The sequence below is a fragment of the Cokeromyces recurvatus genome (assembly GCF_025118155.1).
Source record: "Cokeromyces recurvatus strain NRRL 2243 chromosome Unknown BX663scaffold_11, whole genome shotgun sequence".
NCBI classification, from domain to species: domain Eukaryota; kingdom Fungi; phylum Mucoromycota; class Mucoromycetes; order Mucorales; family Mucoraceae; genus Cokeromyces; species Cokeromyces recurvatus.
The window spans coordinates 769,603-781,836 of record NW_026251397.1 but is presented as its reverse complement, the minus strand read 5'-3'; the positions used below and the strand labels follow the sequence as shown (position 1 = coordinate 781,836).

The window sequence follows — 12,234 nt, the reverse complement described above, 5'->3', positions numbered from 1 at the left end:
GAATATTCCCCTCTTCCCCCCTAAAGCTAGAATGAATAGAGTTACTCTTTGCTAAAGGAAGAAGAAGAAAGAAGTTCTTACTGCATGTAAATTATTAAAAAGTATTTGGACTGTGTCTAAAAAAAGTGACAATGTTTAATAATAATTCTTACTGTTGACACTACTCGTTTTAAAAAATATATAAATAAATACACCTATTTTATTTTTAAATTGTCTAATTTTTTTTTTTTTTTTTTTTTTTTTTTTTTTTTATTATTATTATTATTATTATTATTATTATTATTATTATTATTGTCTATTTATTTTAACCGACTTATCCAAAGTTAAAAAGAACTGTTTACTTGACTTTACATGATGGATAATAATTTTACAAAAAGTCTAAATCCAAGTCAAGAAGAAGAGGTAATAAAACCCCTTTTTGTTCTTTTTTTTTTTTTGAAAGTAGCATAATATAAAGAGATGCCCATTCTATTTAGATAACAAGCATTGATGCTCAACTTGAACATGTAAATAAAATATTAAAATGGACAATAGCAGATTTGGAAAAGTTTATTAATACAATTAAAGCAAGGTAAACGATTGTATATTGAATACGAAAACAGTTTATAAATTGAGCTTAATTTCTTTCTTTCCCTAAAAATGGACTCAAGAATTTCTGCAGAAGAGACTTATCTTATTGCACTAGTCAAAATTGTAAAACTAAATAATTATGGAACAACAATGTCAGAGAATAATTCGAGTCAAAATCATAACAATTTGAATGTTAATTCAGGACCAATAACAGAAAATAGTACAACTTTTGAAAATTATTTTACGACTTTTCAAAAGGCAACATCTCAATATGAAACATCGATAGAAAAGACAATTGAAATACGACGTGGATTCATTTCATGTTTAAAGAACCAAGTAGAATTATTAACAAAAGTAAAAGAATCACATGAACAAAGGAGAAAGAAAGTGAAAGCTGTACTTTCAGAAAAGAATACAAATTACATCAATTTTCGTACACGCGATATTATCAAGGTAAAAAAAAAAAAAAAGAAAGAAATGTAACAGTATCACATTTTAATTATGTATGCGTGTTCTATCTATCTCATAGTTACATAGAGCCTATTTTAATAAATGTACCGAATACGCAAACCTTCAACAACAAACTTTAATATCTTCACATGAAGAAATGATGAATGATCAACATCATTTATCTCCACAAATGATGAGAATATCTTCAGATGAAACCCGATTATCCATTGATAGTATACGAGATGATCATTCCATTTCTTCTCATGAAACAACATCATCACCGTCTTATAAAAAGAACAGTATGTCAGGTTTTATTACTCAAATGAGATCACAACTTGCAAATGCAGCAGCAGCAGGAGATCCTTCTAAATTAGCAGCAAGACTTGCAAAATTAAAGAAAGATATAAATGAAACAGGTAAAAGAAGTATAATAGTATGATTGGTTAAAGTCATAGTCTAAGGGATGGATACATATAGATAATGAATATAGACACGGTATTAGAATATTAGAATTTTTACGTAAAAAACAAATTGAAACAGCCATTCATGCAATGAGAGTAATAATAAATTTGATTTTTATTTATTTTATTTATCTTTTTTTTTTTTCTTATTTTATCTCTTTTTTTAGCATGTCGAAGCAATATTACTAGGAAAAATAGACGTTGTGAAAGGTGTGATGATAATGATTCATAAACAAGAAGAGGACATATTATTGAATGAAATTAAAGTAAAGTAAAGAAAAGAAAACAGACAGCTTTTTTTTTTTTTTTTTTTTTTTTTAAAAAAAAGAGAGAATTGATTATCATGTATTAAATAGACACTTTTCTTTCTTTGTCTATTTATAGTTGGTTAAAGATACCTTGAATACTGCACAAGATATAGACGGTAAAAAGGATACAGGACAATTTCTAATAGAATATGATAAACTAGGATTTATAAAACCAAGACAAATATATTACGATAATTATTATTATGGACGTTGCAAAGATATTCTATTTGGATCTAATCTAAATGAATATGCGTTAGAACATAATCGTACTGTACCTTTATTAGTCACTAAATGTATTCAATCAGTAGAGACACAAGGTGGCTTAGAAAGAGAAGGCATATATCGAGTGTCGGGTAGACAAAGCAGTATCGATCAATTAAAAAATGAATTTGAAAAGGATGAAGAAGCAGTCGATTTAGATTCAAAGGATGTATTTACTGTGGCATCTGTGTTGAAGATCTATTTGCGTGAATTAAAACAACCTTTATTTAGTCTAACAATGAAAGAAAGGATAGAATATTCAAGTAAGTATATAAATCGTGCTTTTTTTATTTGATTCAATTCCAATTGTATTGTTAGCTATTCAAGATAGTCAGCAACGTAGAAACATACTTCAAACTAAATTAGCTGAATTATCCAGTCCACAAAGAGATACACTTTCAGTCGTTATTGCCCATTTAGCAAAGTAAAAAAAAAAAAAGTGATATTTATAGGTCGTGTCTATTTTATATGTAATACTCACATTTTACCCCTAGAGTTGAAAAGTACTCTCATGTCAATAAAATGACAATGAAAAATCTATCCTTTATATTTACACCAGCCTTATTTCATGATCATAATCAAGCTGAAAATGCAGGTGAATGGTACGCTGATAAGGTCATAGATGATTTGATACTTCAACATGAGACTTTATTTGTGGATGCAGAAAACCAATCAAAGGAACAAGCTACTATGATGGCCAATCAAATACCTCCTTCATCTGGAAGTGTTCTTAGTTTACCGTTTTCAATCGTAGGTAATAATATCGTACGTAGACAATCATCTCTCTCTACTCATACTACTTCAAATCATCATGGTGAAGTGACTAGACGACCTAGTTTGTTAAAATCATCCTCTTCCAACATACCACCAAATACGCATCATATATAATTAATGTAATATTTATTAACGCTACTACTTCATACACACCTATACGTAGATGTATATCTATTCTATTTCATTCGTATACACATCTATTTTGTTTCATAATAAAAAAGACATCACAACATATTATATAATAAATAGCATACCGTAGCCCTTTTTTTATTTTATTTTATTTTTATATGGAATAAATGATAAATAAGAAAAGAAGGAGAGAAAATAAGCCTCTTTTATGTATATAATTTATATATATAGTCTTCTTCTTCTTAAATTAAGCCATCATGTTTGTGTATCAAGTTTTATTTTTCTACTTATTTAGGGGCTTCCTTAAAGGACAAACAATGTTCTTCGCCCATAGCAGAAACAACAGAGACAACGAGTTCTTTGCCCTCATCGAATTCCTCTTCCAACTTTGTACCAAGCTCACCTTCAGGAAGCTTGACATCATCCTTAGTAGAACCATCAGGCAACATCAAAGAAAGATAACCATCATCAATGTTGAGAAGAGCATAATCTTGACGATTAACATTAGGAACATTCATGTTGTGAGTGGAAGGACAGAGATCTTCATACTTTCTATTAAGAAAAAAAAAACCAAGAAAAATCAACAAAAATGAATACGAAACATTTTCTTTTTCCGAATTTTACCTGCCAGTGAAGATATCAGTACCGACCAAGTGAACCTTAGCGTGACCGTGCTTACCAGTCTTGGAGGTAGACATTTCGACAATCTTACAGGGTCTGTTCTTAATGACAACGTGGCCGTTCTTTCTCAAAGCAGAACATTGCATGGGATAAGTTTGAGAGGCACCGGCATCAGCAGTCTCGAAGTTATGCTCGTGATCGTCAGACATACTAGAAAAAGGGGGAGTGAAGGTTTTATATTAATTTAATTTTACTCCTTTTAACAATAGAAACTACTTACTTTTTTTTAAATAGGATGAAAAATATATAAATATAAGTGTATATTTATTATATATAGGAAGAAATGAAAGAAAGAAAGAAGGAAGAAAAAAGAAAAGAAAAGAAAAGAAAAGAAAGCCACAAAAAAGAGTTTTTTTTATTATCCCCAGTTTTATAGCTTATTTTTTTTTAGTGTATTTATTTGATTCTTCTCCATCGTTTATAGTGCGGGGGGTGACATTGAAAATAAAAATAAAAATAAAAAAAAATTTTTTTTCTATTATTTTATTTGGGTCTAAAATTGATTGGACGAGTTACTTTGCACCTTTGTAATAATTAAGTTAACGCTTCATACTTTAAATCTGATTGGATCCGTTATTCTTTAATTACAATTAAATAATTTTTTTTTTTCATTACATAGTTAAATTTTAAGTACATAGTATCTAAATGATGTTGAATATCCAGATCTACTCAATAAAATAATAGCGAAAAGAAACCAAGAAACTAAAAAAAAAAAAACTCCCTCCTGTAAGGTACACAAGGTAAAAAAAAAAAAAAAAAGGGCGAGAAGATGAATTAGGAGAAAATGAAAAGGAAAATTAGAATAAAGTGATAAAGGATACCACTAACGTCGATTATTAAATAATAACCAGCGCAGCAAGTTGGAACCAGAATTTTCAATCGGAGAATGTATTATGAAATATAGAATATAGAGTCTAATTCGTAAAGAAGGGTACCAGAGGGATAGTCCAGACAGATCCAAATCGTAAGGGACGAGGCAGTTTAGTGGGACTCACTAGTTCAATAGAAAGGAGCAACTGAGAAGTGGAAGATATAAACAACTATTCATAGGTAGACAACAAATTGAATGGGATTTGGTAAACAATTTGGCTTATATGATACATGCATGGTCGATGTTCACTGCCCTTCTGGTAGTCATCCAACAGAGAACACAACTTTGTTCAACAGGATAGCATAGATAACTAAAGGATAGGATCTACACCCAAGTCGGGTATTCTCTGATAACAGTATTCTCACTTCAGTTTCAAGTAATTTTTTCTTTTAAAAAAATAAATAAAATAAAATAATAATAAGAAAGACGCTTCGAACATGACTTTGAGACAAATAAAGTAGTCAAAGTTAGGCCATACGATACAAGGAGATTAGACATAATAAGAGGAATTCATATGAGATTAGATTAGTTAGAAGACTGGATTTGGAGCAAAATACATAATAATTGTTTATAATTCATAATGACTTATTTATCTAGAAATAATCAAATTCAAAAAGAGTAATAGCCTGTATCACAACTACAGTAAAATACATACAACTGTACGCTTAATCAACCTAAACAAGCAATATACCATCTTGGGAGGGAGGCTAATGATAAAGACAAGCAGATATGTATGTATGTGTGCGTATATATATAAAACAATAACGAACACTAAAACAGTTACAATGATCATATTTTACAATAAAAGCATTGTCTTGATTAAAGCGCACACATTCTTAACCTTAGAAATAATATAAATACACCTGAGATTAGTTTACATTATTTCAATTCTTTAGTTATATTTTATCCTTTTAGAAGGATTTAACAGAAAACAGTCTGTCTGTCTATCCTAACTTCATACCTTAACCCCCCCCCTTTATAAGGAATCTCTCTTTGATTTCATGATTTTATTGATATTTCCTTGTTAATTACTTTCTCTGAGGCTTCTTTGAGCTACATCTCATACTCAACTGCAACTCTACAATATCCTTTGTGGCAAAGACAATCCTAACTTGCTCTAACGACAATTTCTGTCATTTCAAAAATCTTTTTCTATACAGCCCCTTTTTTTATTTTTTATTTTTTTTTTTAGATGGTTTCACGTTCATTGAAAACAATTGAAAAAAAAAAAGCATAAAAGCAGTCTCACCAACATGCAAAATAATGCTAATGCACGGAGATTGAAGGATTAGGAAGTTTTAATTTTTATAAGGCAGGACAATCTACACAACTTGTCATTTTATTTTTTTTTGTTTTTGTTTTTTATTTTTTGTTAATTATTTTATCAATCCAAGAATGTCTACAAATCAGAACATAAATTTAGAATCAACAGAATTGGAAAGATCTAATAATGGGAATCTAAAAAATACGAACAATCTTAATTCGTCTATTACTAATTTAGAAAATCAAAAAGTAAACATAATATTTTTGAATCATCCTTAAATGAATTCTCGAACATCATACCAACAATTAGCTTTTTTTTTGTATATATTAGATTGTTGAAGCTAAAACAGCTGTTATCTTATTAAAAAATTCTCGATTATGTACAAAAAATGAATATACACAATGGCTACTAAAAATGCTATTTCAACCTTGTTCGAAAAAGAATACAGACGTAACTAAAATATATACATTTATATAAATCTATATATATACATATATATATATTTTTTTTTAAAAAAAAAAAGAAAAAGAAAAAATGCGTATATAAATATCTAAATAGGGCGAGTTATTTTAGGCTATGAACATATTATATTTATCAAGAGGTCGAAGAAAAATTTGGGCGAGTGATTTTTCCATTAATCAAGGTTTGACTTTTGTGTGACAAATGTATGTCTTTAACATTTTCCCTTTTAGATCCTATTAGGGCCGCTGAACTTGCTAATAAACACAAGGATCATCTTTACGTAATCACACCTAAAACGACAATCATGACACTATCACAAGATAATCGCCTTGTTTATATTATTGATCTTAGTTCAAGTTTAGCTACAGTTGGAAATACTCGAGCTGATATATTATTACACGAAGTTTTTCAAACGTAAAATAAGAAAGGTTTTTTTTTTTTTTTTTTTTTTTTTTTTTTCTGTAACATTAAATGATATGTATTTTTTTTTTTTTTTTAATATTAATTTTTTTTTTAGACTCCAGAATTCATTAGAAGGTTTAGTTCAACCTTTCTCAATGCAAATCTCACCAACTCAAAAAGCTATAGTAAATATAATGAACTCTTTTTTTTTTCTCCCTCCCCCCCTCTTCTTATCTATGCCATTATACTAATCATTATATATACATATATTTCTATATAAAGGTGCAACCTTCATTCCGTCTTACAGTTATGGCAGACTGTTCTCAATTTGCATCTAATGTGAATGTGATACGTATGCTGGTAGAACATCCTACAATGAGAGTGTTTATACAAAATGTAGTGATTACAGCGAATAATATCAATCGCATTATTCGAAAGTTACGATCTGAATTTCTTACCTTTCAAGAAGATACTGCACAGTTTAGAAAGTTTATAAATAAAAATAGAGCCAATATGGGTTATAACTTGGATGTAGGAGGGGACGTGACGTCTTCAGATAATATCAGTGTCTTCAATACTACTTCCTTTACGAGGCAACCAGATACAAACTCATTTTCCCCTTTAATAATAGACAATGATAAAGAACCTTTCAGAAATAAAACTGGAACCATGAAAGAATCAACTTCTGATACAAGTCCTACACATCAGCAATCTCAGGATACTTCATTTTATTCATCTACCTCAAAGAAGGAAGTGTGGGGGATAGGCAAATCAGGTGCTAATCTGTCTCGTATCTTACATGCTGGTCATTTTGCCCTGAAATTATTGCCTCAGGAGGGTCGTGCACAGCTTATATTAATCACAGACGGTGCTATGAAATCAAATGTCCATGATAATACCTTTGTAAGACAATTTGCAGAGGAAGACATTACTTGTCATATTATTCAAATTGGTTATTCAAGTAGTTTTATACCAGGTAGAAACTTTGGTTTTGTTCCAGATACAGAGATTCTTCAATTTTTAGCTCGTGCTACTAATGGAACCTTTATGTATTCTGAAGCATGTTTAGCAAAATTACATACAAATATACTTTTGTATAATAATAATAATAATGATGATGATGATGTTAAGAAGGAGGACGAAGAGGAGAAGGGGAAGGAAAAGGAAAAGAAGAAGAAGGAAGAGGAAGAGGAAGAGGAGGAGGGGGAGGCTGTGGCGGCTACAATCACTTCAACATCACAAAGGTCTTGTGCTGTTGTTCAATTAGTCGATCTTGACAAGGCAAAACATATAAAAGCACCTAATCTCTTCCATAGAAAATTTTTGTTTCGAGAAACTATTCTTATGCGTTCTCTTCATTCTGAACTAAGATTACAGACAGAAAAGGACTCACAAGGGCAACTGAATCGACATGACTTATCTGGAAGCAATTTAACTGAATCAAATCATGAATTATCAAAATATAGGTTTAATTATCCCTGGGATCCTTACGCACGTCCTCCTGAAGGTGAATTACGTCTCTTAAAATATAGAGAGTATACACTTCCTTCTGAGTTTTCTCATTTGATTGCAGCTAGAGCACGTGAAGGATTTACAGTTCAGTCTGTCACATTTGACGATGGTACAGGCTCAAAGCATATTGATGTTAGTCTTCAAGACATCGAAGCCTCTGATCTATCTTCGATTCGCAAAGAACGTATTCAAATTATTATGGTCTTGCGTTGGCAACCTAATGTTCTGATTGAATATAGAATCAAGGCCACTTGGCTTCCAACTATTATTGGAAATGCACATAATACATACAAAAGTGAAAATATCCTGATGGCAAGTAATATTTTTTCTCGTGGTAAAGCGCCAAGGGCAGAGATCTTTGTTAGAACTGATGCCAGTTTTGCTCATATGCTGCAGAACTGGGATATTTTCAGAAGACGTGCGCAAATGATGGGTGTCGTAACGGGGTCTATCTTCTTTGGTGAATCCTATGCTGTATCTATTTATTCGAAAATAGAAAAACTCAAGAATTACCTAATCGATATATTTGAAGGGGATGAGATATTGAAGTCTGTGTTGGGTTTTCCTAACAAATATTGGATGACGAGTTTATCAGCTGGAAGTAATGATGCCAATACCTCCTATCTGTCGTCTTCTACTAATCGACCTGAATCCTTACTAAACGGTAATAATTCTACTACATCAGAAACTACAACTTCGTCACAACAAAAGTCAGCTTATATCGATGCCTTCAGAGACTTTTGGGATCGCTTCAATGCTTCAGAAGCAAGAGCAAGAACAAGGTGTTGGTATGATCCAGGATGTATTGATATTCTCGTGGGTGATGTATCGCCTTACATGACGCCCAAGCTCACGTCATCTTATAATCAAGAATTTTTATCAAATATAGAAGACGATATTATGTTCATGATGAAGAATATAGAAGCAGTTATTGAAGAATGGTCTGATTTTGTATCTGAAGATGGAACCTATGTTCGAATGATGCACAAACTAATTTCGAGTCCAGCTTTAAGCACTGATGAGCACATGAAGGATTATTTTTCGTTGTCACTGACATATCCGCCTTCGTTTTGTGAATTACGAATAAGACATGAATATGGCCGTCTGATGACGCTTAGACTTTTATTTTTTAATGTGGAAGCACAAGCTCGTAAGAGGGCAATTGAGCACTTGACTCAATTATTGAAAACGGATAGGAGAACAAATGACGCTTGTAATATGATCTGTAAGCGTCCATTTTCTCGTCTCCTCATGAGAGATCCTAAACATTTTGCTGAATCCTCGTTTTTAACAACTAAGCAAGTAAACTCAGGAGGTAAGAGTCGGTCAAAAACTTGGTATTTACCTGTAGCAATGTGGTTAACAAGTGAGTATATTGTTCGTGATTATCTGAAACGTATGACGTGGTTATGGCAAACCAATAATTATCAGGATGGATACCATAGAGAAAATAAAATGATGCCTATACATGATTTAGCATTCCAATTTTTATGTCAAGCTCGTTTAGATCAGGTAATATATATGTATAAATATATATATAAAAGACCAATCAACTAATAAACAGCTTTAATACAATAGGGTTATCAATTAGTTTCTCCTCGTCCAGATAGTACACATTTCTATCAAGAAATTGAGTTGCCTGGACATGAAAACAAAGAAGTATCTCTTTGCGCATTGCAATATTTTATATGGAAAGACTCTACGACAGGGAAAATTACAACTGAATTATGGATGGAGCCGAATGGTAGTTTTGATTTTGATCAATATGAATATGTTAAAAAATGGACATTTGAACATGATAAAAAGACAATCTCTCAATTAGTTACGTTTGATCAAATACATGCAGTTGGAAGATCAAAGAGTATATCCGATTTTAAAACGAAAAAGAAGGAAACAATGTATATAAAACCAGAAGCTCCAGATGAAGATACAACCCTTATTTCTCTTCCCCAATTACTTGATATAGCCTCTGTACTAAGATCAAATATGTTTGTAATTGCTTCTTTTCGACCCCCACAATACAGAATGACTTTGCTACCTCAATTGCAGCAACACAATCAGCAAATAAAATTAAAGACGCTTGTGACACCAACAATTGAAGATATCACAAGTCCAACTACACGTAGTAAGAGGAATCTAACACATTCAAAGGCTCAGCGATATTTACGTCGTCATGAAAACACAACGCTTCCTACTGATTCTTCATTCACCCCAACTGATAGTCATCCTCCTAAGCTATTTAGTTTTCGACCTGATACTTTACTCAATAAGAATAAGACTATAATTGCTAAACTGGACACGATTTTACAAAACTATGTATTATTGCATTATTTTGTTGAAAGATCATTAGACTATATTTCAAGTGGTGAGATTTTAATGTCACATCATGATGTGGGTACGGCCTTCTGGCAAGAGCTTTGTGATGCATTAAAGACGGCTACACAGGATGGTCGAGTTTCAAGCACAGGATTAATACCTGATTTACGCAAAACTCGTTGCTTTGTCAAAATTTTTGATCCTCGTTCCTTTATCATCATTCTTTTCCCAAGCTTAGAATCTGTTTCAACAGGACTATTAAAATTGCAACAAGATGAAAAATTGAATTCAATTTCTAAAGTTGAGAGATGTCATTTTCTTGATATATTCATGTTTGAATGCGTACGTCAAAAGCCTATGAAACCTATAAAGAATAGTTTATTATTTGGAAATTCTGTTGAGGAATCAAATCGTATTCGAATTGAGCATGCTATTGAGAATGCAAATAAGATTTCCATCCGACCTGTAGATTATCTTATCCATGAATCAGACGGTTTAGGTGTAATGTTAAGACCTGAATTATTTGAGGGACAGTATCAGTCTTGTCAAATTGGAGCTCAACTTACGGATCGAGTGCTTCGTGTTGCACAAGATGTGACACGATTTTATTCAAGAAGCTTCTTAAAGTCTTTTTATACATGCTTGTTGAGAGGTTTCATGGTAGAAGATAAGGATTTGAATAAAGCGTTAGAAGTTTGTAATGAGTCATTAATGGAAATTGATATCACTGAATTTGTAAATATAATGGTCATGCAAAAGAATGAATCCATAGAAAGGTATGTGAAATAGTGATGTATTTATTAAGTTATGTATAAATATGTATATAAATATATATATTTGTATGTATGTATGTATGTATGTATATAGTGAGACGCAAGAAGCTGAAATTCAGGAAAAATTCAATTGTATCTTTTATCAATACTTTGAGTTTGTTCAAACAAAGAGCAAAACAGTTTCCAATTTATTTTATTATAAACCACCATTTATTAGACATGAAAAGACGAATCCTCTTCAAGTAAACATGTCTGAAGATGATAGGGTTTCTTTCATTGTTGATCTAGTTGCACATTCACAAGCACCCTTATTGATTCGATTAAATGCTGTATACAGAATGCCTATAAGTTCCGACAATCACAGTTCTACTTCTGAAATTATTGTTCCTATTCATTCATTACCTACTTCCTACTCGGGTCAAACTATTGACGGAGAAAAATTTAATTTAAAAAGAGAAGGTCTTATGTTCCAAGACATGTTTCCTTTGAGACAAGAGGATACAAGAGTCTATCTTCAGATTGTCTGTCTGAATATGCCACGTTCTGATTTGGATGATTATAGTTATTTAGATAATTTATTCCCATATAATTTGGAGTAAGTATACCTTTATTGTTTAATACGAGCGAATATATATATATATATGTTAATTTTTCTTTTTTCATTAGTTTTTTAATACAGTCTATGAAATCCCAACCTGAATGCTTTTCATCACTTAGTCAAGATCAAAAGGTTGCACTAGCAGAAACAGAGTCTCGTGTAGACTGGCTATTAAAAGAAGAAACGATTCATGGCTTATTAAAGGCCCCCATCATTACATTATCAATATTAAAGTATGTAGAACAGCAGCTTATTACTCCATGCCCTTTCATAACCTATCGAACATCATTAAGAATACCTTTCCAATTCGTCAAAAATTATACTGAAAGTAGACTCATTTTTATGAACGAATTAGAAAAGGATAGTTGTCGTCAAAGGAGAGGAAAATATCGTCTTAAGCGT

At 31.4% G+C, this 12,234-nt stretch overlaps 3 protein-coding genes across 3 annotated transcripts; 2 read left to right on the top strand and 1 right to left on the bottom strand.

Moving 5' to 3' along the window:
* The first annotated feature begins 249 nt into the window (after positions 1-249).
* BX663DRAFT_508491 (uncharacterized protein) lies at positions 250-3,083 on the top strand. The gene is made up of 9 exons (XM_051527492.1): positions 250-402; positions 477-571; positions 651-1,023; positions 1,100-1,436; positions 1,498-1,577; positions 1,649-1,747; positions 1,866-2,313; positions 2,369-2,474; positions 2,545-3,083. The coding sequence occupies exons 1-9, from the start codon at positions 352-354 to the stop codon at positions 2,936-2,938; spliced, it is 1,983 nt and encodes a 660-aa protein (XP_051383393.1). The 5' UTR covers positions 250-351; the 3' UTR covers positions 2,939-3,083.
* BX663DRAFT_508487 (eukaryotic translation initiation factor 5A) lies at positions 3,057-4,054 on the bottom strand. The gene is made up of 3 exons (XM_051527491.1): positions 3,855-4,054; positions 3,578-3,784; positions 3,057-3,505 (listed from the first exon to the last, which is right to left on the bottom strand). The coding sequence occupies exons 2-3, from the start codon at positions 3,781-3,783 to the stop codon at positions 3,241-3,243; spliced, it is 471 nt and encodes a 156-aa protein (XP_051383392.1). The 5' UTR covers position 3,784; positions 3,855-4,054; the 3' UTR covers positions 3,057-3,240.
* A 2,382-nt stretch (positions 4,055-6,436) lies between these two features.
* BX663DRAFT_433900 (uncharacterized protein) lies at positions 6,437-11,833 on the top strand (the record flags this gene model as incomplete). Its single annotated transcript, XM_051523028.1, has 5 exons — positions 6,437-6,645; positions 7,014-7,758; positions 7,843-9,657; positions 9,724-11,241; positions 11,333-11,833. The coding sequence occupies 5 exons, from the start codon at positions 6,437-6,439 to the stop codon at positions 11,831-11,833; spliced, it is 4,788 nt and encodes a 1,595-aa protein (XP_051383391.1).
* Positions 11,834-12,234: the final 401 nt, after the last annotated feature.

Excerpts from the sequence above, each read along its gene's own strand:
- BX663DRAFT_508487 (XM_051527491.1), bottom strand. The coding sequence starts at position 3,783 with ATGTCTGACGATCACGAGCATAACTTCGAGACTGCTGATGCCGGTGCC. Across the intron at positions 3,506-3,577 it reads ACTGATATCTTCACTGGCAG|AAAGTATGAAGATCTCTGTC; the intron begins GTAAAATTCGGA and ends TTTTCTTAATAG.
- BX663DRAFT_508491 (XM_051527492.1), top strand. The coding sequence starts at position 352 with ATGATGGATAATAATTTTACAAAAAGTCTAAATCCAAGTCAAGAAGAA. Across the intron at positions 1,024-1,099 it reads GTACACGCGATATTATCAAG|TTACATAGAGCCTATTTTAA; the intron begins GTAAAAAAAAAA and ends TCTATCTCATAG. Across the intron at positions 2,475-2,544 it reads GTTATTGCCCATTTAGCAAA|AGTTGAAAAGTACTCTCATG; the intron begins GTAAAAAAAAAA and ends TTTTACCCCTAG.